The 26,099-nt window shown below is 39.5% G+C and overlaps 2 protein-coding genes across 6 annotated transcripts in view; one reads left to right on the top strand and one right to left on the bottom strand.

The window, feature by feature from the left end:
- The window catches only part of ppp1r9ala (protein phosphatase 1 regulatory subunit 9A-like A), a 29,443-nt gene extending 23,213 nt beyond the window's left edge, over window positions 1–6,230 (bottom strand). For 2 of the 4 annotated variants that reach the window (XM_085433983.1, XM_085433985.1), the window contains exons 1-2: window positions 6,058–6,230; window positions 3,510–5,540 (exon numbers count right to left, since the gene is read on the bottom strand). In XM_085433983.1, the coding sequence (XP_085290109.1) occupies window positions 3,510–5,372 (1,863 nt within the window). In that variant the 5' untranslated portion in view covers window positions 5,373–5,540; window positions 6,058–6,230. The remainder of the gene's footprint in view (window positions 1–3,509; window positions 5,541–6,057) is intronic. The other 2 variants (XM_085433984.1, XM_085433986.1) reach the window with 1 other exon arrangement.
- A 9,149-nt stretch (window positions 6,231–15,379) lies between these two features.
- Window positions 15,380–26,099, top strand: part of rapgef4a (Rap guanine nucleotide exchange factor 4a) — a 36,740-nt gene continuing 26,020 nt past the window's right edge. The window contains exons 1-4 of one of the 2 annotated variants that reach the window (XM_085433981.1): window positions 15,380–15,614; window positions 18,787–18,929; window positions 19,020–19,108; window positions 19,638–19,784. In XM_085433981.1, the coding sequence (XP_085290107.1) occupies window positions 15,547–15,614; window positions 18,787–18,929; window positions 19,020–19,108; window positions 19,638–19,784 (447 nt within the window). In that variant the 5' untranslated portion in view covers window positions 15,380–15,546. The remainder of the gene's footprint in view (window positions 15,615–18,786; window positions 18,930–19,019; window positions 19,109–19,637; window positions 19,785–26,099) is intronic. The other variant, XM_085433982.1, reaches the window with a different exon arrangement.

Raw genomic sequence — 26,099 nt, 5'->3', positions numbered from 1 at the left:
GAACTAATTTAACCTGATATCAAGGAGTTCTCTTTTACAGACAGTGAATTGCTACAGAGAAGACAGCTTAGTGTTTTGCTGTGACATGTGTCTATAAAGCTGTGTTTATTCCTGTCATAGCTAGATTTTGGGGGGCTAAGGCACACAGTTTGTGTCCCCTTCAGGCCAGGTCAGCTTCTGGTCCCCTCTCTCAGGACCCCCTACCAGGATGACTGGGATAGGGAGGAGGACCCCACACCCTCAGATAACAGCACATTTCAAGGCCTGGATAAACACTGGGCTGTTCAAATGCTGTGTGAAATCTGCTGGTGTGATTCGTTTCCCCTGTTTTAGCAAAAAGTTGATGAGATATGATGACAGTTAAGTATCAGTAGCAGGAAAAAAATAAATAAATCACTTCTGCTTCACACCCCCTAATAACTAGGTGGTGATGTTTGCGCTCGTGATCTGTGTCAATACCAAAAGAGATTACATCAGCTGAAAAACAAGAGTGCAAACGTCTACAATATATAAAACAAATGATAGTACAGGGTAGGGCTGGGCCATATTATACCGTTCACGGTAATACCGGTATAATGTTAGGCAACAATAGGAAAATGAAATATCGCGATAGAATATGAGTAAAACGCGCATGCGCAGTGCCTTTGTTTTCATACGCACATGGCCGATTGTTGAGTGAAACAGATGAACCAGAATTGGTTTGTAAAATGGTGCAACTTCAGTGATGTGGAACTGGTTTGGTGTTTGTCCGTCAGATACACGACAAAGCACATTTTTTTGCAGAACATGCAAGCGGCCATCGTTATTGTCGTATTTGTCGGACTAAGATGCTCTTAAATCTGGGAGTAATCTGGGTCCTAAACTCCTTATTCTTCAGTTCAAACGAACACTGCAGCATCACTGAGCGTTAAAATCTGTCTAAATTCTTTCATCTTTAATAAAACGATCAGCATTGCTGCTTTACCAGGTGTAACTATGAAGTTTAACTTCCAGGGATCCATTAAAACAAAATTTATTACATTTAACAGAGTTAGAAGTTAGCGGGAAGCTAGCGGAAGTTAGCTCGCTAGTTACCTAAGCATGATATTGCATGTTCTGACTGAGAGATTTCTGAAAAAAATCAAACGTACAGCTCTGCTATCACTTCCAACATAAATGAAGACAGGAAACTAAACAGCAGTGACGTTTGTAGGGTTACTGAAGTTGGGCTAGCTGGTATATAATGATGTGCTACGTAATCGCTAGCGACACAGCTATGTTAGCATAACATAAACAGGGAAGCTGGAGGACGAACACTAACACTTTTCCACTTATAAAAGTTAACGTTAAGGTTCCTCATGGTTAGAGACAAATGCAATCGCATGGCAGGGTGCTGTAAACAGACCAAACTTCAGTCAGGAGAACAACTGAGATAATCCATCCACAATATGAGGTTAGTCATTAATATACTGCAACAACATGGGAATAGAGCAGCTGCCAGAGAATTCAACATTAATGAATCAATGGTACAGAAGTGGAGGAAGCAAGAAGAATGAGTTTAATAAAGTTTGATTTATCTGACTGCTTTGTTTCGCTTGATGTGCGTTATAATCCCGTGCACCTTATGGTCCGAAAAATACGTATTGCATACTGCAGTTTAATTTTGCAAAGCACCTCTTTTTAACTTCAGTGGATATTATATATGGTTATGCTCAGGATATGTCAGCCCATTTCTACTGGAAATGCCTTTTGGTTAAACTTTCAGCAAGGAATTTGTATTTGCACTGTTACATTTTTATAAAGCTTTAATGTACATAAAAACCAGCTTCTTATTTAAGTGAAAATAAATGGAAGGTTTTCTTTTTGCGCTAGTAATGTTGTGGAGTTGTATTTTGTCTCGCATCAATTATATCGTCAGTTATATCGTTATCGCAAATTTTCAAATATATATCGTGATAAATATTTTTGGCCATATCGCCCTGCTCTAGTACAGGGTTGTCTTTGCTACATCTAAATTCAATGTGATGCATTATCCCCTAGTCTAGAAGTCTGTATATTCCCACTTATGTGCCTACTCTAGGAAGATGAAATTCACCACTGCTTATTTGGGGAATTATGTTTTTAAAACAGGGACTGAAAGAGAAACATCCCAGAGGAATTTGTGCAGAGGAATTTGCTACCCCCCCAACAAAACCCAAAACAAACAAATACAAAACAAAAAAAAAAGAAACAAACTAGCATTTAAATTTTTTAATTGGCCTTGTTAATTGACAATGCCTTTGCTCAAGTATAACTGATATTTGTGTTTATGCAGTGGTGGGTAATAACAGGAAAATTGAATAGTTTAATAAGGTGACACAGACTCTTTAATGTCCATGAATTAATGTTTAGAAGGTTCCTTTAGGTCAGGGGTGTCAAACTCAAATACACAGTGGGCCAAAATTCAAAACTGGAACAAAGTCGCGGGCTAACATTAATATTTATTGAGAAAAAAAAAAAATCTTCCTCTAGATATAAGAATGAATCTTTTCTTATGGACTCAAACAAGTTTTGCTGAAAAACTGAATATGGAACAAGCAAAGCTTAATACTAAACAATATATATATTAGCTGTATAATACCAGTAGGCCTGCTCCAATAGTAATTTGGTATGGCTTCGCGGGCCAAATGACATTAGGCTGCGGGCCAAATTTGGCCCGCGGGCCAGAGTTTGACACCTATGCTTTAGGTGGTGACTAAGCCTGGAAAACCCCCATCTCTGGGTAAAATGAGATGAGTCATAAGAAAGAAGTCAAAAATATGTTAATTACAATTGTCCTCTCAATGTTCACCAACACCAACAAAACTAGAGACTCAGGTGGACTATAATGTAAATAAAAAATAACAAGTGTTACTGTTAGCCAGGGTCAACCAAAAAGAACTGTTGGACAAACTGGATAAATACGCACATCCATGTTGGACAGACATGAAAAATTCCTTATGACAGAAACAAATAATTCATGATCAAAAGGATAACCTGTCTAAATGAGTTAAAAAAAAAAAAATTTGTACAGTGCAGTTTCTATGAGTCTACCTCCTTGCAGTCTTGTTCAGCAACACCTACTCTTGGACGCTTTTAAGCAAAGTCAACATTATTATAAAAAATATGACCAAACAAAACCACTACCCCCCTTATCCCCAAACAGCTCCCCTATTAGTCATGGGGATTAGGGAGACAAGGTTGTCAAACTACCTGTTTTCCTTGACCCTATGATTAAATGAAGCATCGTTTAGATTTTCTCAGCTGTGGCAAAACTCATCTGATGATACAGTGCAGCAGCTGTGACGTCAACAAGTCCAACAAAAGCATTCATTCTGAGCATACACTCATTTGTCTTGTGTCTTCTGGGAAACACCCCCAGTCAGACACCACTGCTGAGTCAGTGCGACGGTGGTTTATAATGAAGGTGCTGTGCAATTTGTTTTAGGTTTTTTTGTTTTTGTCTCAGATGAGCAAGAATGCTTCAGATGCAAACAACACAAAATACTTACCAGAATGGGATCCGTAGAGAACTTGATTTTCCTTTTTAAGGGAGGCTCTTCCTCATCTGACAAACCAAGGACCTCATAACAGTCATCGTATTCCCCATACATCTGATCCTCCTCATCTTCCTCCTCCTCTTCCCTGAGGACCTGGTCCACTTCCCTGTCATCCACAAACGCTGCATTTTCTATACCATACACTACTGGAGAAGCTCTATCCTGTATGCCCTGGCCCACCTGCTCCTCCAGCTCACCCTCTTCTTCTGCTGCTGCTTCATCATCTACGTCACGTGTGTCTTCACTATCCCGACTCACAACTACATTGTCTTCCATTCTCTCTTTCAGCCCAAATTCCCCATTATCCTCTAAGAGTGTACCTTCGCCTACATCCTCTGCAGTCCATTGTGCCTCTTTTGTGTCATCTCTTAATAAGACCTGGTGGGCAGGGGTACAGTTCAGTTTTTCTGGAGCATGGGTTCTTTTCAGGTCTAACTGCTGATCTTTGGGTTGCTGAACCTTCTGAGCCTGAAACACATCGTCATTATTCTCATCTTCATTCTCCTCACTTTCCGAGGACTCATGCTGAACCACTACCAGTTCAGCACGTACCATGCCCACCCCTTTGGATTCTGGAGAGGAGTTTTGACTGGGAATCTTGTCCCCAACAGGACTGCGTGCTACACGGTCATTACTCTTGGCTTTTTCAGGGTATTTGCCCCCGTTGTCATTCTGTAAGCCACCAGCTGATGGAAGAGGCTGTTTCACATCCCTTGGGGGTGGACTTTGTGGTTTGCCCCTCTCTGAGTCAACAGATGTCCTACTAAATCCATCACCAGATGATGTCAAGCACTTGTGACCATGGCTAACTGGGCTTGTTTGCTCTGGTGAGAGAGGTTTGTGGGTGGCATCGGTTGTAAAAGAAACTGATTTGGATGCTGAACTGGTAGCTGGAAATGTTGGTTTTGGCCCAATATTTGTCCCTAAAGGTGCTGGTTTGTTGTCTCTCTTTTTGTTAGTGGCATCAGAGAAAGAGTCTACGGCGTCTTTAACAGGAGATGTAGGTTTATGTAAGGTGTCCCCTGTTGGAGAGGTAGGCACTATGTGTGCAGTGGTACTGTGTTGTTTAGCAGATGTTGTGCTACTGTCTTCTGAGTCATTCTCAACTATATAATTCTCCAACCTCTTTGACAAGGGCCCCGCATTTAGTGACACCCGAGGCAGTTTCTCAATATCAGCCTTCTCATCTGGCCGATTTTTAACTGCAGGTGAAGGAGTTTGCTCTGATTTGTTAGTGGTCTCTGATCCTGATACTCTCCTTGTGCTTTTCCCTTCATCAGAGGCACTTCCAAGTGACAAACGATTTACTACTCTGTTTGGAGATTGTTTTTCCACGGCAGGCTGCTCTTTAATGCCCCTTTCAAAGAGTTTTCTGGTCACAGAAAACTTCTCTGCCAAGGCCACTTTGTCAATCTCAGCATCTTCTCCCTTGGGCGTTTTATCCAAAATGTGCGATTCTGGGCTTGCTGCACTGTTCAAGTTAAGTCTGTGAGTGCTGACTGGAAACTGCACCTTTGGTGGAGACACCTGGGTTACATCAGACTTTAAATTCACTTTCCCATCTTGGCTCTCCTGTTGCTGACCATCCATCTGTAGGAATATATTCTTTATCTTGTTCACTCTGGTCCCAAAAGGCCTCCCCCTTGAGTCCTCCCGGTTGTCACTGGATCCATTTGCAAAGGTATTAGACGCATTTTCGGACTTTGTCCCATCAAAGGAGCACTTAATGGCGTGGAAGTCAGACTTGTATGCATTTCTGTGAGGGGACGCGCTCCTCAGGCTCCTCTCGCCTGCTTTGCTCTCCGCTTTGATCATTCTGTTTGTTTACGCTGCACACAACTCTTAAAATCCAGCTCTGGAGAGAGTTACAGTGTTTGACGGTGAGCAATTGTCCCTCGACAACTTTACACAACTGATGTCATGGGTCCGGCGGAGAATTTCTGGAGCACGGTTGTATCAACTAAGCACAAGCAGTAAAGTCTCCTACAGAGAGAAAAGCAGAGCAAAGTCTATCAGTGCACGGACGAAACAATGCGGTCTCACCACAGCCAACGACAACGTTAGCTATTTTAGAAACTGCACGCAAACAGGTCGTTCAACTTTCAAATCAAAATAGCCTGAAATGTAGCTTCAGGTAAGCCTGCAACTTATGTTGCACTTCATTTGGCTAGCAACTTGGAAAGGTTAGCGTGAACAGCCGATTGTGTGTATTAGCGCTAAGGTACAGCAACATTATGAGGCTCTAAAGCCACTTTAATGAACTACGAACTTCTTTTTGAACAAATTAAACCGGTTAAACATTACTCAAAACGTCGGCACCGCCAAACATTGATTTTAAAAAAAGCGCGACCAACTTCAGCTTAGTCGGCCAACAGTTCAATAGGAGCGAACGTTGGTATCTCGCTCTCGACAACTCATTGTGGCAATTCCAGCACGAGTTGTTGACAATATTTCAACATAAAACACCACACCAAGGTGAACAACTTTCTCAGCCTCTCACCTCTTTGTTGTTCCATCGTGCTAGCCCTCTAAAACTCGTCAAGCGTTTCAGTTTTACACTAGCAAAGTTGTCCCTTCTCCTTGCTCACCGCCATCATTCCCCCGCTCCAGCGGCTTTTTCCCCCTGCCTCCTCTTTGCACTTCCAGACCTGCCGCGGAGCTGCGCGCGCACACGAGTCTTCTGTCTGTCTGCACGGGCGCGCCGCTGGGACAGACGGAGTGATCGGGAGCGCGCGCACATTCCAGGACTGTAACCCACCGCTTTCCTCGCTCCACCCTCCACTCTATTTCTCCACAGACACGAGGAGGAGTGGAGGGAAAGGCGTGGGAAGCTCACCCTAAAAGTCAGAGAGCTCACCTAAACCTTCGGGCGGATAAAATGGAAACCTTTAACAGTACTCGTTGCAGAACATGTAGAGCATGTCAACAATACTATTATTTTTCTTTAGATAGGCCCCAATGAAAAAGGCATTTCCTTACAACCTTTCCAGTAGAATGGGATCTCTGACTTTTTGCTGTTATAATATGTCACACATTAAGTTCAGTTTGGCCAACATACCACAGCAGGAGCACTCCTCAAGCTGTAACAAAGTTATGATACCGTTAGGTGTATCTGGGCTTCGGATTAAAGATTAATATAAAAGCAATAAAATAAGTTGGTAGTGTGGACCAAACAGATCTGAGATTAAACAGGCGAAGGCTGTGTAATAAAAAATGTCAATGATCATAGTGTCACGTACGGTATTGCACAAAGGTTTTGAGCCACCATTCATTTTTCTATATTTCACTTCCAAGGAGTCAGGCTTTCTTGTAATTTTTAAGAAGAATATTTCTCCAGGCTTTATATAGACATAGTTGCTTTTTCACTCATTTCCAGCCCAGCCTTTGTATCTGACCATTTTCAGAGGAATGTTTGTGCTTACACTAAACACTGACCTATGAATCATTCAAGCATAAAAAGCGCACTTAACGCAAGAGATGGAGTGTTGTGTCTACGCAAAACTGTCACACACAAAAACACATAATATTGTGCCCCGATATTTTCCTATTTCTGTTCCTATTTCTTTAACTGAATGTCAAATGTCAAACATAAGAAACTGACAGGCATACAATAATATTTCTGAGTCAACAAGCTGATTCCCAAAAAACTTGTGTACTGTGTCCTTAAGAAATCTAAGGAAACTGGACAGAAGAAATGGCAGGCATAAGAAAACAGCTGAACTATATCTGAAAGTCATGTCCTTAAGAATTGAGAAAAAAAAATCCAACAAAGACCTGACACAGAATGTCAGGTCAGTCATGAATTGGCCCTGGAGCTCAACATTGCAGAAGTAGTGTGGGATCATCTTGAAAGAGAATAGCACAAAAGGCAACGATCATCCAGCTTTGACAGCTTTGAATGTCTTTCAAAAAGCCTGGCCTGTTCCTGAGGACTGCTTATGAAAAGACAAGAAGTCTTATCTAAAAGAGCTCGGGCTGTGTTGATGAATAAGGGTGGTCGTACCAAATATTGAGTTTCAAATGCATTAGAATTGTACAACCTCTGCATTTGCTTTTAATTACAACGCTGACTTGTATGTTTGCATTATTGTTTAAATAAATCAATGAATTTGCTTCCAACTTTAATAACAAAATATAAAGAAATGAGGGGTGGATCAAGACCTTTTGCACAGTGCTGTAATTGAAAATCGTCTCTGCTTTTATAGCTTGGACATCTTTGACCTTCCTCAAAGGCCCAAGACCCAGGGGAGTCAGTAGTTTCTGGTATCAGATTAATAGGTCTTTTGACACCACACAGGTGGAGCAATAAAATGAAATTGTAGTTTACTGATTTCATGCTGAGCTTTTCACATAAGGACGGTCAGTGTTACACTGGGATATTTGAGTAGAACAGAGTGGTTGTTAATATTAGCTGCACTGACATTTTTTTCCTTCAATCACAATTCAAAATGTGTGAAAAGGGCCCATTGTTCAGAGCATATAATACGGTCATGTAACGCAAAGAAGTCTTATTCTGTGAGCGAGAAATGCATTTCTATGCTTGCCTTTCTTATCATTCTCTTATCACATCTTTTGACCACTCAGATTTATCTCAGGAATGATGCTGGGGTTGTTAAAAGCCTTCAATTCTAAAGCCACTGGAGCAGAGCTCATTTCATGATAAGGTCCAAAGTATACATCCTGTATGTCCTCCAGGCAGATGGTTAGAAATTTACAGAAATGTATAGCTTCTGGGGGGAAGTGCAACCAGGAATATGGCAAAGCAGAGAAAGTTTGTAACACATAATCATACAAACACACGCTAAAGAGCCATTTTGGGTTAAAATATGAAACAGGAAGTGCAGCGCTAAACGCTAAGAGACAAATTAAACAATTCCAACAAGACCAAACTGAAATGCATACGGTTAGGTCCAGAAGATTTTTTTGCAATCTTACCTTTTCCGTCTTTATGACCAGTTGACACTTGTTGATTCGAAGCACTGAACTTGAGTTCTGTAGATGTTCACTTTAACTCTCAAAACAAGGTTACAAAAAGATGCTGATGCTAATGAAGAAGAGCATCATTCGACTGGAAAAACAATATAAATCTATCAGACCGAGGGCAAAACATTTAGGACTGACTAAATAAAAAATCTTGTACATATTAAAAAAGAAATAGAGAGAATGCTTTGACCTGTTCAGCAGCACAACTTTTGCAACCTGTTCTTTAATCTGTGCCTTTTCTATTACGTGCCTTTCTCTTGTTTTGTATATATTTCTCCTGTTTGTTATTTTTTCTTGCTGTCTTACTATTTATATTTTATTCCTACAGATTTGGTGTGAAGCATGGACAATAAAGGGCCATTCTATTCTATTCTATTCTATTCTATTCTATTCTATTCTATTCTATTCTATTCTATTCTAGCCCTGGTGGACCACAAAAGATAATTAAAGTGCATGATGGTAGAATTATTTCTATGGTTAAGAAAAACTTCAAAAACACCTTCATAATATCAAACAAAGTCATAAACACTCTCCAGGGGGTGGGCGTATCATTGTCATCAACAGACGCCTGAATACAGAGAGTTTTCAGAAGGTTTTCAAATAGGTGCAAACCACTGATTATGTTCAAGAACAGAAAGGCCAGATTAGACTTGGCAGAAAACTCTGAAAAGAGCACGCACAAAATAATTCTTTAAACAGAGGAAACCAAGATTAATTTGAACCAGAATGGTGGGGGCGAGAGAACATGGTGGAAGCAATGTTGTGACATGGGCATATTTGGCTGCCGGTGGAACTAGTCACTAGTTTTTATTGATGATGTGACTGCTGCTAGAAGTAGCAGGATGAATTCTGAAGTGTACATGGTTTTAAGCACCGGTCAGATTCAGGCAAATGCTGGAAAACTGACCAGGCAGCTCTTCACAATGTAAATGGATAATGGCTGAATGCATAATGGGAAAACAACCCAAGAGAAATGTGATATTCAACTCAACAGAGCTTTTCAGTCCCTGAAGACAACTCTGAAGAGAGGACTCACAAACAAGCAGCAACTGAAGGTTGTTTGTATAGCTGTGGGCGTGACAGAGCATCTCAAGGGAGGAAGTGCAGCATTTAATGATCTCAATGGTTTGTAGACTTCAGACATTCATTGGCTGCAAAGGATTTTCACTCAAGTATTAAAAACAGTCCTCATATTTCAAATCACTGTATTTTGTTCAATTACTTTTGAGTTAACTTTTGTTACACTCTTTGAATTAAAGGTGAAAGTCTACAAGTTCATATTTTAATTGTTTGATTTAAAATCCACTGCGGTGGTACGCAGAGGCAAAACAAACAAACAAACAAACAAAAAACTGCAGAAACTGCATAAATATATTGACTACAAGTGCAAGGCAGTTTGGCTCAGCTGTAGTGTGTAGTGTAATACTTTGCTTGTGTTAATTAAAAATATAACACGGACTAACGGTGTCATGAATTCAGCAATGTCATGTGTCTCAGCAGTGATCGTGACTTGGTATTTCTCCATACAACACAAAGTCTGTCAGAAGTATCTACTGAGAATATATATGACCTCAATAAAAAATGGGTCACCAGCAGAGATCTTATATCCTTTATGTGCTCGCTCTAGCTTTAATTAGTATTTTGGGTCAGTTTTTAGTACCTAATTTCATATTCATTATGCTTAAATTATCTGTCAAAGTGAGTGTACAGGGCAGTCAGTTTCTCATCGTAGCAGGATAAAACTCCCAAAACACAAAGCCTGCAGATTTTACTTGATATTCACTTTACAAATCAGGTCCCCTCCCAGGAGAGCCATAGTTGTGCGAGTTAACTCTCCACTACACAGTCCATGTACAGTGGTTTGATTCAGAAAAAAAGAGACATTCTCTCTTTTGAGCTCAGCTACAAAGATGCTGAATGAGAGCGCAGTCAGATTTCCTCAGTGGCTAAGAACCTACATTGCAAAAATATCATCCAGTCAAGCTGACCTAGGAAACAGAAGCCAGATCAAGTGCGAGAAGACATCAACGGAATATTTGAATATTTTGTTACAAACTGGCGAATCAGAGTCCACCTTTGAATTAATAATGGTATATAGATTTTAGCTTAGCAGATATTTGTTTGGATGTTTTAAACATGTGTAGTGTTACATTTGAAGAAATATTTATATGTGTTGAAGACAGTCTGTAGTAAGTGTATATGCAACTACAAGGAGCATTATATAACAAAATGCAAATAGATTAGTAATTATTGATAAAGAGAAACCAGACAGTAGCAAGAGCTTTGAGCAGATGGTGTTATTTATTCAGCTGCCTAAGGAATAATCCCATCTACATTTTTAATTGTATAGGTTATGAAATATTAAATGAACAACTCTGATTTTTTTCCTATCACAGATCACTACTTTAGGATCCCGATTACTAAATTCTCCTCAGAGTATATTTATAAATAAAATAAGAAAGCATTTTGGGCTGTTTTAGCCCATCATTGTAAATTTGCGCCTTAAAACATTGATGGAGACGTCTCTGGAAAAGATCCAGTCCTCAGGCATTTCCTCTGGAGTTATCTGCCCTAGCATTCCATCTGAGACGTGGTTATCTGATATATAAAGTTTTATGTAGCTCCTTAAAGCCGCTCCCATGTAGTTTATGCAAGCTTCTTGCTTGTTTACGCCGTACTGCACGGCTTTCAAAGGTGTTCTGTGCTCATTTGTTTTATGTAAATCCAGTGACATTTAACTGCCATGGGAATGCTGAAACTCGTGCTGGAACAGTGTAAATTATGGAGCACATTGCTTTAAACACAACTTCTTTTGAATGTGGCATTGTAATTCAGTAATTTAGGTCTACAAACACATATATCATGGCTCAGAATTATTATCTGACAAGAAGAAATTTAACACGTTTAATCCTGAAGATACTTTTTTGTGAAGCACGGATTTCAAAAGAGTTATATACCAGCAGTAGCAAATATTTCTCCAAATGCTCATCAGCATTTTGAAATTATGCTGTGTGTGCACATAAGGGTTGCATGTGTCCATGTGTTTACCATTTTCAGCTTGCAGGAGCATCTCCTAGCAACTGTGGGCCTGAAAAGCCACATACACAGTCAGTGGGCTCAGGATACGATGGCACATTGCAGCCAGTGGTCCCTATAGCAACATTTCAAACACCATCGAATGCACGGGGAAAACCAAATGGAAAAAGGAGCAGGTGAGCTGCTGAGAGTGGAACCTTTGAGACAGTGTCTCAGACTCTTGCAGGCACAAGAAATACTCCACACCTGGTGTCTTGTCTTTTTTTCTGCAGAACTACTCTTTTCTGTTTTCTTTTACAACAAATATTTGTTTGCAGCAGAAAGAAATGAAAACCCTTTCAGTCGTTACCTTCGTAAATCTTTTTGTTATGTCTTGAACTGATAGCTTGCAGAGTTGCAGTGCATGGCAAATTACTGCAGCGCATGTTGACGTCTTCGCACATTGTTATGTGTTGGTCCATTGCTGCTGTGAGTTAGTGGTATGCAGCATTACAGGAATGTGTGTTTTGTGTTATGCATGCCCTGGCCTGAACTCAGCCTCACACCTCAGCTATTTATTTTAACAAGAAAGGGCAAGACATGTAAGTTCAGCTCACTGGGAAGAAAAACATGTGGGCTGACAACGCAATCTTAATTTAAGGTCCACTGAAAGATCAGAAACAGACAGAGAAACACCTAAAAGTTTCCTTCAGGTGCAGGGCACAGCTCCCTTTGGTTAGACGCCTACATTTTTAAAATCAAAACAAGACTGAGTGCACTTCCCTTTTCTCTGCTCCAGGAATCGAATAGGTTTGTGCCCGGATTCATCTGTTCTTAGGTGTTTTCTTAGAACAAATGCTGACATCTTGCTGTCGGTAAAGGAACTGGATTTTAAATATTGGCTTGGTGAAATTCTCCTGAAGGAGAACCACTTTGGAACCGGTGTTGGGTGCAGATCTGATGTTTCGAAACATTTCCTTTATCTTTAAGATCTTCCATTTTTATCACTGTCTTATTATTTATGTAATGCTATCCCCACAAAGAAGGTTATGCAGTGTTTGCAAGCGTGTCATTACTCTGTCTGTAAAAAAAAAAAGAGTTTTGAATGAATTCTGATAAAAAAAAAAAAAATCTTGTAGAGTTGGGTCATATTAACACTTTGTTGAAAATTGAAATTTGTCTTTCACCCACCAAGGTCACCAAGGTCAACTTAATGATTTGTTGGTCAAAAATTAACATTTGACCTCTGACCTCTCCTTCAACATCAACAGATGATCTGAAGGTCAAAGTGATAATAATGCTACATAGAGTTATTTGAAAGGACAATAGTTGTCAGACTGACAAGAACATGCTGGCATGGGATACATTTGGAGAAAAGCTGATTCATTTTATTATGGCTTTGTTGTGTATATTACAATAAGACGTTATAACCATTTAAGTATGTAATAATATGAATAAATGTACAATATTTCTTAATAATAATAATTATTATTAATTGAAAAAAAATTAACTTGTGATAACAAAAAAATCACTTGATATTTATTAAACATAATTTTAATAAATGAACTTTACTAAACGGGAAGATGAATGCTTGGTATTTACTGTATCTACTCAAGTAAAAAAAATAAATAAATAAAAAAGTAATTGTACTCAAAATTATATCAGTTATATTAAATCTTCCAGTAGTCACAGATTTCAAAAGGCCAAGTAAATCTTTGCACTTATTTTTACTGCACTACAAACATCTTAACGTAAAACAAAATGAATATATAGAAAGTACAAGATTATTCCTGCTCTGGTCGAGGGTTTTACTCTTGGACTGCTTCTTGTTTGGTTTTTCTCTCAAACTATCCAAACCTCACCCTGAAAGGCATTAACTAAATATTTAGTTAAATGATGGAAACAGGACTATACTTAGAAGCCCTACTTTTATTATGATTTAGTCAACTTGTGGATGAAACTTTCTTTACTTGAGATTAGAGACAAAAATCTTTTTTTAGGAAGAGTTTTCTTTTATGCCTTTTAGTGCTGATGACTTGTGTTCAGTAAAAATTAAGTAAATAAATAAATAAATAAATAAACCAATAACATAAGCCTGTAACTTAGGTACCAAGGTATCTGAGCATCAGATGATGGAAAAGAAAATAATTACAGAGGCTTGGTATTTCTTTCTATGAGGTACTTTGTTGCCAGGGTAACTGAAGTAAAGCAATGGGCTTTTTATTATGTGGCTTGTCATAACAAAGCCCAATTTTCTCATGGCTATTATGAAAATGTTCCCACTTTGATATGTTGGAAATGTCATCCACTATACAGGGATGAGAGGCGTGCTGCAGTCAGTTAAAACAGCCATGTGTACTCAGATAGTTTGCTTCAGTGTTTTGGACTTGACTGTATGCAGTCTGTAATTGATCAGATCCACAATCTATAAGAAAAAAAAGATTTTGTTGCCATTTTGCATCTTTACACCATCACAGTGATTTTAAATCAGACAATCAAAATGTGATTTAAGTGCAGAATTTCAGCTTAAATTAAAGGGATTTAACTTAAACTGTTTAGGTGGTAGCTATTTCTAAGCACAGACCTCCATTGACAGACCCTCAAAATTAAACAAATATTAAATAAATAAGGGATTGTTTTAAATACATGTCCTAACATTTCCAGTCAATGACTGCGTGAAGTCCAGAATCTATGGATTTCACCAAATGTTGTTTCCTCCCTTGAGATGCTCCATTAGGTCTTTTGTAAAGCAACCTTTGGATGCTGCTTGTTTGTGGGTGTCTCTCCATTCAGTTTTGTGTTAAATGTCTGAACAGCATGCTCCACTGGGTTAGATCGGGTGACTGGCTTGGCCGTCGAAGACTATCCTATTTCTTTGCCCTGAGAAATCTTGGGTTGCCTTTGCGACTTTGGCTCTTTGTCCATTTGCACTGTGAAGAGCTGTCTGGTTAGTTTTTCAGCATTTGCCTGAATCTGAGTGGAGCTTATATCCCTGTACACTTCAGAGTTCATCCTGCTACTTCTATCAGCTGTAACATCACACGTTATTCTGTGGTCTTCCGGGTCTTTTGTTGTTGTTTAGTCAACCTGTTATTCCATTCTGTTTATAAAAAAATTAAAGTGGTTTGCTGTTGGTTTATTTTTGCATCACTTTGGACCTCATATTGAAAATGCCAGTGGAAAACTGAACAACAGGTCTCACCTAGCCATGGAGCTGCTTTTCAGTCAATTTTCCAACTAATTTTGATCTTCTGAAAATGGGGAAACTCAGAAAATAAGGTCTGTAAAAACCAATAAATCAAAGCTGAAAGTCTGCACTTCAATCACATCTCGATTGTTTGATTTTAAACCATCTGTGGCGGTTCACAGAAGCAAAACTACAAAAGCTTTATCACTGTCTAAATACTTATGAACATTAATGTGATTACGACCAATCACAGGTCACCTGTATGCCCTCCACCTCACCTTTGCAACAGTATCCTTCAGTAGAGAAGTGCCACTTTGTGCTGACTCACCTCATTCAAGCAACAAAAGCTGCTTCTATTTACAGCTCTCGGTGTAAGTTCAACAGCTCTAAAAATGAAATGACTGGAAAATTCCAAGCAACAGTTTGATCTTAACACGAACACTGGGACATACTGATCTATGAGACTGCGTTCATTTTACCTGCATGTGCCTAATAGCAGAAACTGACCTCCATTGCTGAAAAAAATAATGAGTGACCGAGCTCTGTTTCCCCCCAGCCACATCTCTGCTGAAAACTGTTGCCGTCCTCAGTTTGAGATTTTCTTTCTTAACAACATAGCTTTTCACTACAGCTGCATAAAACCCGTCAGTGTGGGCTGTTTTTCGTCCACGCTGCTCCCGCCCAGGTAAGGAGGGACAGCGAGGACTGTCAGCAGTGAGTGAGTGAAGGCAGATGAAGCTGCTGTCGTTGGTCCAGCCCTCTCCTCCGCATTAGCAGCAGCAGCAGCAACAGCAGGATCGCAAGATGGTAGCAGCGCACACTTCTTCACATTCCTCGGAATCTGCCGAGTGGATGATTTGTCTGGATAAGAGGTAATCACTTTATACCATTTCACCCGACCCATCTCAGGCTAGTGTAAGAGCGATGAATTAACGAGGAAATATCGCGATTTGGATTTTTATCCTGTAAGGAACTTGGGCGTTGTGTTTCAGTGGCTGCATTTAAACATTCAAATAAACGGAATTAGGACGTCGTGAGTCCGATCACAGCTTGAGTTAGTGCATCCTTGGACGCGCCAAGGTTACCTTTCCTACAGCCTCTGACCTCACTGTTGACTAAAGGAGTCACGCACAGTGATCCACTTAGCTGTAGAGTTGGGGAAAGCAAAGGCATCAGCTTCAGACTGGGATTTATTAATTATGTCAAATTACTTGCCAATTACTTGGCTCTTTGATGCATTCTACTTACTTCAATTGCTCACTATCTGGGATTATTGTAATAATCAGCAGCAAACTGCTTTCTGTGACTACTGGAAGATCAAAGATCAAATACTGATATCATTATAATAAGACATTAAAAGATATTTAATATGTGTCATGGTTATAATGTATAGTACTTTTTTATTTGAGAGAAATTTGTTCTGCAACTTTTGCCGTGAGCAGTAATGAAATTGCTGAATGCAGGCGGACATAGAGGATTATTGCAAGGGTGGCCAAGCTATGACCATTAACTATATTGGAGTCCTTCAGCTAGCAAAAATCTTTTTTCTGCTTGGCATAATGCTGCAGGAAAATCAGTCAACTTTTCAATCTTGTGCTCTTTTGACTTGATTGTGCCAACATGGCAGCCATGTACAAGTATTACTGAGGACTCATATAAAGTACTGCTTCTTTCTGCTGCTCCCTTATTCACAAACAGTCACCACAGCAGGTAACTCTGCGTGTTTAACCTCATAGATTTTTTTTTTTAACGATTGCCCCTCCTTGACTCTTTCTATCTTCTGCTGGATCAAACAGGGATCTTTCACTTATTAGGTGAATGTGTTAACCTCTACACTATGAAGTCAGAAAAACTGCAGGCAGGCTGGCTTCACCATTTGTTGTGTTGATGGTTTTGTCACAGAGATGTGGCCCTTTAGTCTGTTTTGGCCACGGCCACATCCATCTATCTATCTATCTATCTATCTATCTATCTATCTATCTATCTATCTATCTATCTATCTATCTATCTATCTATCTATCTATCTATCTATCTATCTATCTATCTATCTATCTATCTATCTATCTATCTATCTATCTATCTATCTATTTTAATTCTTACTGCATGTTTTTTTTTTTACATTATTTTTTACATTTACATGCTTAGACAGTTTGGCCAATATGCAAGTATATACTGGATGCAGCTCAGGTGTTAGTGGGTTGCTTACTGTTGATCTACAGGATGATGACAATAAGGGGTGCAGCATATATCAAAAGGTCCAAAGTACAACAGCTACACACAGCAAAGTGACACAGGGTGCCAGACGTGTTTACACAGTAATATCCTCTGCTTGCTTGTAGAAGCCACCTGTGTCCCTCAAGTCAAATGGTTCTTGGGTGACTCACCTTTTCCAAACAGCAAACAGCATCCATGAGTCACCCTATCATTCATTTGACACTTTTACATTGAAATTCAGTGGATGATAGACATCTAAGTTTATCCAAACTGCTTGATTATTTAACAGTTTGGAAAAGATTGGTGAATACGAAAAGCAGTTGTGTCATTTCCTGAACTAAGCTCACAGACAAATTACATCTCACTCATCAATACGCTCATTATTTGACATCTCAGGTTGGATTACTGGTCATTAGGTTGATCATTGTTTGCATTGTACAAATTGTAACAAGCTTGCATGATGAAGATAATCGTTTCTCACTTGCACGTCAAACTGGCACTTTCTGCTTTTTTCTCTGTTCTTTCTGTTTTTTTCATCTAGGTCAGTTTTCAAACAGACACTGGCTTTGAAAGTCAGGCTCCCACACATCTCGCTCTTTCTCGCAGTCTCTCTTTCTCTTGCCTTGTCCTGATTATGATAATGCAGGGTAGAAAAACAGAATACATTCAAAGCGGCTGCACTGCTGAACATAGGGTCTTATCAAGGAGTACATACAATTATAGAGGCATAATGTGAGGTTAAAGGTTTCCAGGGAATACACGATGAAAAGTCTTTTTTTTCCCCGCAAGCTGTTACTTAGTGTATTGTAAAACTATAGAGCAGTACATTTTCAAAAAACAAAAGCACAAAGGTTGTTTCCATCTTTGAATTATTGATAATGTTTGGTTTCACTTTTTTTCAAAAGCCGGACCTTGTTTCAAAGGTGATGTAAGCTGCAGTTTATCCACCCACCAGTTACATCAGAGGCTCTGGACTGAGTGTAACAAAAGTGAGACAGGCACAGAACAGAGAGGTAAAAATTCAGTGCAGGGATTAGTGCAATAACAAATGATATTCAGTTTGAACGTGCCATTAAAAATGGAGTCAAAACTGGGTCAGGCTTTTCAATTTAAATAAAAGAACAAAAGAAATTTTTACTCTAAGGTCTGTGCAACTTTGGAAATAAAGCCTTTCTTATTGCTGCAATGCAACTCATGAATGCAGCAGCCGTGCACACTGGGAAATTGACAGTTATTGTTTGAGAGGAACGAAATTATTGGTTCAACAAAAATCTGACTGTAGAATAAAAACAAATTGTTCTAAATGAGACAGATGCGAGAGATAATCTCAAACTAAATTTGGTGTGCTTTTATTAAAGAGTACATATTCTGTTAATTGCTATATTTTTATTCCTGGACTCAGTTAAAATAGGTTTGCATGATCCACAGCTTAAAATAACCCATGCAAGAGTCTTGAGACTTTCTTTTAATTTTTAAGGTGCTCTTGAGCAATAGTTGTCCAACATCCAAACAAGAGCTTTCGAGAAACCTGGAAAACTATTCCCAAAGACTACTTAATTACAAGAAAGAATTTGTCAGAGATTTTGAGGCTGTATTGAAGAATAAATGTGGTCATACCAAATATTGACTTTCAAGTTTGTTAAATAGAATAGTACAGTGTTAGAATTTAATGGTGTCTTCTGCAGACTTCATGTTTCAGAGTTCAAAGTAAACTTTACTTAAAAAAAGGTTCAGTTGCTTTGAATGATGCAGGCTCTGCAGCTCTGCAGTTAGCTTTTCATGTAGATTTTTAGTTAACTGTACATCACGCTGTTCTTTGTATTTCTCCAGACCAGCAGAGCGCTCGGGGGCAGATGTTGACATAATCCTGGCACGGCTGAAAAATGTGAAGGCCTTTGAGAGATTCCACCCCAGTTTGCTGCAGCAGATATGCCTGTGCGGATTTTACGAGTGCTTGGAAAAAGGCATCACCAGTAGGTGAAAATGCGAGCTCTGAAACTAATCTGAGGACAAGACGGTGCATCTATTTTTATCTTCTTTTCTCAAACTGTTCCCCCCCCCAGTATTTCGACAAGGAGATATTGGCACGTGCTGGTATGCTGTTCTCTCAGGTTCGCTGGATGTAAAGGTGTCCGAGACATCAAGTTATCAGGTATAATTTCACGAGCATTACATAAAGCCCCAGATTAAAATGAAGGCTGATGAAGTAATTGATAATTAAAAGAAATCGCTCTCTTCTTTCATACGTATCACACAAGATCACACTCATCTTAATCAATCTTAGCTTCACACACTAATGCTCCAAATTTGCACCCAAAGCTGAATTACTCTTTCTGTGAAGATCTCGGTAACTTTGTAAGCAAAGCTCCACCTGAAATTCATCAGACTTGAAAAATAAAAGTTAGATGAGGGAATATTACTGACCATTTGTTAACAGTGGAACTTTGCACACCTTAGCCTATTTGTCTGGGTGCTTACTGGAGTGATATGTTTGTATCTTGTTGAGTGTATGGAGTGCTCAGGAGTTCTTTAACCTTCGAGAGTTGTGCGATCGGCATAAATTCATTTGCTAAGAATATTACATTTGAACTTCACAGCATTCTCATCTAGTTGAAAGTTTTTAATCCCAATGAAGGAATGATCTAAGAGGAATGTGTGTGATGTTTGTGTGTCTCATGTAGGATGCTGTTACTATATGCACACTGGGGACGGGAACGGCCTTTGGGGAGTCAATCCTGGATAACACTCCCCGACATGCTACCATCATTACACGGGAATTCAGTGAGCTCCTACGCATCGAGCAGAGGGAGTTTAGGTCTCTGTGGGAGGTATGTGCCTCGTTTTGCTCCGTCTATACTTGTTGCAGAGTACAGAAATTATCTGGGTCATTACGATTTGTGGCACATCTCAGATATCAAAGTCTCAAAGTAAGATTTGAAAATGCTATGGAATAAATGTGTCCATAGGAACTAACTTCTCTCATTTTAGTGATAAACAGAAAATTCAGACCGCTTTTGATCATTTGAAGACAAAGCAGCGCCTTATCAGCTGAGTGGGTAGCTCAAAGGCAGCACACGCTGGTTTCCAGTTATCATTTAATTTGTGAGTAACTGAGGGGGCTGCTTAAAGTCAGAGAACAGCCACCTGTCCTAGCTTGTTCTTGTTGCAGCTGAAATGTTAAATCTGAAAACTGTGACGAATTGAGCTGAGCGCTCTCCAGAGCGTAGGTGGTGTACACCACCTGTGGATCAGCGAAGGTTGGGTTATGAATTTATTGTTGGGCCTCTGGAGGAAAAAATCTGTCCAATTCTTTTACTGTAACCTTCTGCTAGTGCTCCGTCTGATTTTGACTTATGAGTGGTTGGTTTATCCCTTTTGACCACTAGATGGAAGTGTAGCTCTGAGGAGAAACTCTCTCTCCAGCCTTGTGTTTTCACTCACACTAGCATCATTTCAGCAGTCATTCAGTGTAAGTATAAAACTGGGCAGTAACATTCAGTATAAAACGTTTAAATACTGTAAATTAAAGACAAACATAATGTTCATGGACCGCTTCAGTCAGAAATATCTCACTCGTCTTTCTGTCTCCTGCTACTGTGAGCCGGTGGGTGCCATGCTGTGTAGAAGTTCCTCTCGTCACTCACCTCCCCCTCAGCTGGGCTGGGTTCCTGAGAGAGAGACAGCCCATTTCCTTTGGGACCAAAGGGCATCAGCAGGTTAAGTTATAGGCTGTGTCTGTTCCAGCACACTGACCATCAGAAGCTGTGTGTGGCTGGATACTTTAATTTGGCTGTGTGTATGCTCACGCGGAAGTTCAACGGGGATACACATTTCACCTCTGCCCCCGGGCGACCTCTTCAGTTCGGTTCGTCTCAAATTAGATTTTTGAGCTTCTGTATCTGGTGTCCAGATTGTCTTATCTCACTCTTGGATCTTTCTGGTCTTGTTTGTTACTTAATATAAAGACTCACTGCAAAGTGATGGTGAAGATGCTGTTTGGCGCATGAAGATAAACAGATACTATTTTTTCGAGGCTTCTGATTTTTTTAAATTAATGAGTGTCTATATTTGGAAAGAGTTTCCCACAGCACCAGTTTCAAACTCAGGTTTAAGTTCAAGGTTTGTGAAGGGCGTCACACCCACGATAGATACATTCCTTAGATAATGGCACTGAAATGCTTTCTGCTCAACCTTGGTCCTCTTTGTTGCTTGTTTGACGGTCCATTCTTGTATTTTCTAACTAATAATATTACAGTATAAGTGTTTAAATCTAACTTTAAGACTTGGGCTTGTAAGTATTATTTTGCAGCATCACAGGTACAGCTGTTAAAAGGCAAGGATCTTACCAGGCACTTTTCTGAGTTCTCCAGTGCTCATTATGGTTTTAATGTGGTAAGTTTGCATATGTAATTTTGAGGCTTTTTAAAATTTTCTCAAGGTAATTGGTATTTTTGTGTAGGAAAAAAAGGATAATGGGTAGTTTAAAGTTGAAGCTCTCTAAATGAGATATGTCCTACGCTGAGATGTCTCCCGTCCTTGCAGTGTTTCTTGTACAGAACTTCATCTAAAAAAACAGAAAAGTGATTTACAGCATTAGCATCAATACATGGATCTTCTATTGTTAGATGTGCTGAGTTAGCCAGCCTGTACCTGAGCAGCACTGCGGTCAAAATTCACACAATCGAGACAGATGATCATTTCTGTATTTTGCAGTTTGTTGGTCATACAAACAGTTCGCCTGAATGTTCTTCCAGGCATATGTGCTTATTTTTTTCCTCCTAGTTTTACTGCAGTGCTGAACGATTGTTTAAGGTGTATCTTGTTACTGGTGGCATCAGACATCAGACTGTGTGAGCCACTTCTGATGTGCTGTGGTGACTCTAAGTTTCCTGCGTGTCTTGATGGTTGCTTTTGCAGATAAAGCTCAGCTGCTTCACAGGGTCTTAATTTAAGCTGAATTGCATTCTGTGGTGCATGATGAATGTTAAGCTGCATGAGGTCAGTGTTCTTACTGCTTCCAGCCCCTGAAAGATTGGGTGAAAAGAAGAATACAGCTTGATTACAGCTAATGTGAGGAGATGGGAAAAGAGTGATGCTAAAGGAAATATATTACCTGCTCCGGTCTGAGCCAAAGGAAGCATTTAAACAAAGCTACACGCCTCCTCCTTCACCACCTCCTCCTCCACCACCTCCTCCTCCCTACAACACAGAACTGTCCCCTTGCCTTTGGCCAAGCAGTCTTAGAAAATTTTGCAAGAGTGAGAACAACACTAGCTTTATTTATGATTATACTCGTGAATAATTTAGTGTATTTTTTCTGTAGGTGTTTCAACCTTCTGTTTGGAATAATACAGTAAATAAAAGAATTACAGAGAGGTGACAAATTGGATAAACGTAACATAGTAAATGCATTTGGGAAAATACTTTGACGTGCCTTAGCACGTTGATTCTTCAAGTCTCCGGAAGTCACTTGGAGTTATAAAGTACACTCACCATTCACCATTTTCCCATTAGAAGTGCCTCAATTCTTTGTGGAATAGATTCAACAGGGTGCTGGAAACATTCTTCAGAGACTGTGGTCCATATTGATATGATAGCATCACAAGGTTACACCACCTTTGTTGCCTTCAAATCTATTACATGACATGTTATCCTGCCTAAAAACCACTTATATAAGGCATGATGGATCCATGCTTTCATGTTGTTTACACCAAATCTTTACCCTGCCACCCACTGCATCAGAACTCGACACAGTGTGCCAATTTTGGCTTCAGTTGTCTGTTTACAGCTGACAGGTGTGGCACCTGGTATGGTCTTCTGCTGCTGTGGCCCATCTGCTTCAGTGTTTCATGTGTTGATTATTCAGGGATGCTCCTCTGTATACCTTGGTTGTAATGATTGGTTGTTTGTATTACTGTTGTCTTCGTCTCAGCTTGAAGCAGTCTGGCCATTCTTCTCTAACATCTGATATCAACAAGAGTTCTCCTAGAGAACTGCTGCTCAGTCACTGGATATTTTCTCTCTTTCAGACCATTCTCTGTAAATCTTAGAGATTGTTGTGAAGAAAAATCCCAGGAGATCAGCAGTTTGTGAAACTCTCAGACCAAGTCGTCTAGGACCAACAACTGTGACACATTTAGTGTCACTTGACCCACCTTTTGCCCCCATCCTTGACCATGTCTACATTCGCAAATCTAATGAGTCGCCTCCAAATTTGAAAGTCGCAGTAAGGAGCAGTTGAACAGATATACCTAATAAAGTGGCTGGTAAATATATATTATCTCAATTGGTGTTTTGATGATGGTTGTCTTGTGAAATGGTCTTTCAGATGATGATAAATTACGTCAACATCTGGTCCACAGGGGGTCAAAGGTTCAGGTTTTGTCCTTTCATTTTCACCATTTTCACCAGTTCATATAAATAAAGGTTTTCTACACTAATGTTAACAAGACACTTTGCTCCATATTTGTTCCTTAAAATGTTGTATGTCTTGGTGTATGACATCTATGCATATTAAAGCCTGAGCGCCCATGCGTGCAATTTTAATATTTATGTTCTTATGCTGAATCGTCCGAGCACCGAGAGCGCCTTTCATGTAGCTCGGCACGTGACAGAAGCTGTCCGTGTGCTTGTTTGTTTAACATAGCAGACATGAGCCAAGCTCAGCATACACAGGGAGGCTGACTGAAGCATAGACGGCCTGGTCATCAGCTTACTCTTTACTTTGTTTCCTGCTTCCGATGGCCACTGTGATTGAAACAACACAATTGTAATTTGTGCTTGTTGGGTGGCAAGGCGGCTGTATTACAATCACATCAGCCTGGGGGCCGCCTGGACGGGAGGCTTTGTTATCTTCTATCAGATCTGACAAAGGGAGTTTTATAGGCATGTGCACACTCAACATATAGTATATTGAGTAAAATGGAATTACAGATGCTTATATGTGTAGTGTTTTCATCCTTAGGGCAGGTCTGTTGGTCGCTGAGCCCAGCAGGGAGGTTGGTATGTCAGTATCATCAGTCTATAGAAGCAACCCGGTGTGCAACCCGTGGAAAAAAGTGATGAATAGGAAGTGGCAGGGATGCAACATGCCCTCTAGAGTCTGAGGACTGGGTAAGGGGGAGGTTGGAAAAATCAGGCCACATATATCCTCTGATAGGAGCGGTCGGTGGATACGTGCAACGAAAGGGCAGGAAGATTGTATCAACATAGTATAATTGCCTTATCTCCGCCCAGAGTTGTTACATCATCGTAAGCCTGCAACATGAATTTCTGTAAAATAAAACAGCACCTGTGAAGCTGCAGCTGCCCTTGCTGATCTTTGTAATCCTATTCAGCTAGACTAGAAGAATTGCTCCGTGGATAGCAATGTGGCTGACTGACTCATCACAGTCATTGTGTCAAGAGGATGAACCCTGTTGACTTTGTTGACACACGTTTATTTTTTATTTTTTTACGGCAAACCAGATTTTACAACCAACTATGATAACACTGCCAGCATGGCTGCTTATTTTTCTTAATTCACAAAAACAGAGCCAAATTGCAAGGCAGAGTAATGCAACCAGCGTCCCCGACCTCAGTTAAGCTTGCAAGTTAAGGCACATAGTCCTACAGGTCAAATTTGTGACACGAGAGGAAAATAAGGAAAATGGGATATCTTCTTCTTCCACTGTCTTTATCAGCTACAAAAGATAATTTATGCTATTGCCTGTTCAGTACAAGCCTGTATTAATTCAAATTCAAGATTGTTAAATCAAAATATGATTTGATTTGCAAAATTCTCTTGAAGTTGTTGCAGAATCTAGGCCCCTTATTGTTCTCTCGGCTGGATGTGACAGGCTGTCAGATTTGACAGTGACACACTCACCTACACCTGTGTGATCAGTGTGTGTTTCAGCACCTTCTCTCATTAGTAATCCCATTTTCTTCTCTGTCTTAGATCAATAGCTGTAGAAACTGAATAACTATTTAAATTTGTAGGTATTTTCATATTGTCTTATGTTGAGAAATTAGAATGTAAATGACAAAATACTTAATAAATAAGTAAAATGACTCTCGGTTGTTTTTGATGGATTAAGAGAGATAAGACATGTGATGTGACTAATTAATAATTAAAATATTTTTAAAATAAATAAACATCCATTAGATGACACTTGGTGTAGTATTTTGCTTTCTGGCTTCTTTTACTTTCTACTTTTTCACTTTGCTGATGATATATTCTTTGTATACACTCCCTGGCCATGTCATTAGTTCTACCTTGCTTCATTAGTTAATGGGGACTCTCTTTTAACATGCTTTAAATATTTGTAGCATAGATTCATCAACGTGCTGGAAACATTCTTCAGAGATTTTGATCTATATTGGTATCATAGCATTACACAGTTGCTACAGATTTGTCTTTTCCACAATTTGAATACAGTTAACTCTATGTCATGTTTGCGTCAATCAATCAGGTATGATTTAGGCTCAAAATGTGCCCTAAAGAATATAAGGCAGGATGGATCTGTGCTTCGATGTTGTTCATGACAAATTCTGACCACACCCTACAGGAGACATCCCAGATTGGGACCTTCTAAAAATGCGATTTAAACTTCAGCAGGTCATCTTAATCGTGTTGTTGAGTTGCTGCCATGTGGTTGACTGATCAGATATTTGTGTTAACAAATAATTGAACAGGTGTATCTAATGAAGTGGCCAGTGAGCATATAGGTTAAACACTTAATAGTGTGAATAATCACCTCCAGGAATCCAATATGGCTGTCTTGTGGCTCCGATAAGTAACAAAGTCAGAGATAAGATTCAGATTTTCTCTGTTCTTGAAAGGGACATTGATATGAATTTAAATCTTTATGTATCTCTACTACCGCAAATATGAAGCTAGTATTGGGTTATTTTGATAAGTTACACCGGGAAATACGCAAAACAACATTTTTTTTCCTTTTCGAAAAAACACAACACAACTGATTGGTTCAGTGTCTGTGCTGCACAGTTTTTATGTACTTCTTCAGCCTTTTATAAGACACACATAAGTTCTGGAAATGCAATAAAAACAACTCATTAACTGTCAACTCACACATTTTTAATGTCATATGTCAGACAACCATAAAAAGCCAAAATACAAAAATGAGCAGTGTTTTAACTCT

The sequence above is a fragment of the Copadichromis virginalis genome, linkage group LG16 (genome assembly GCF_057382275.1).
Source record: "Copadichromis virginalis isolate Kocher_CV1m ecotype Utaka linkage group LG16, C_Virginalis_male_GT1.1, whole genome shotgun sequence".
NCBI lineage: Eukaryota > Metazoa > Chordata > Actinopteri > Cichliformes > Cichlidae > Copadichromis > Copadichromis virginalis.
The sequence above is the reverse complement of the archived record's forward strand: the minus strand, read 5'-3'. Positions and strand labels throughout refer to the sequence as shown.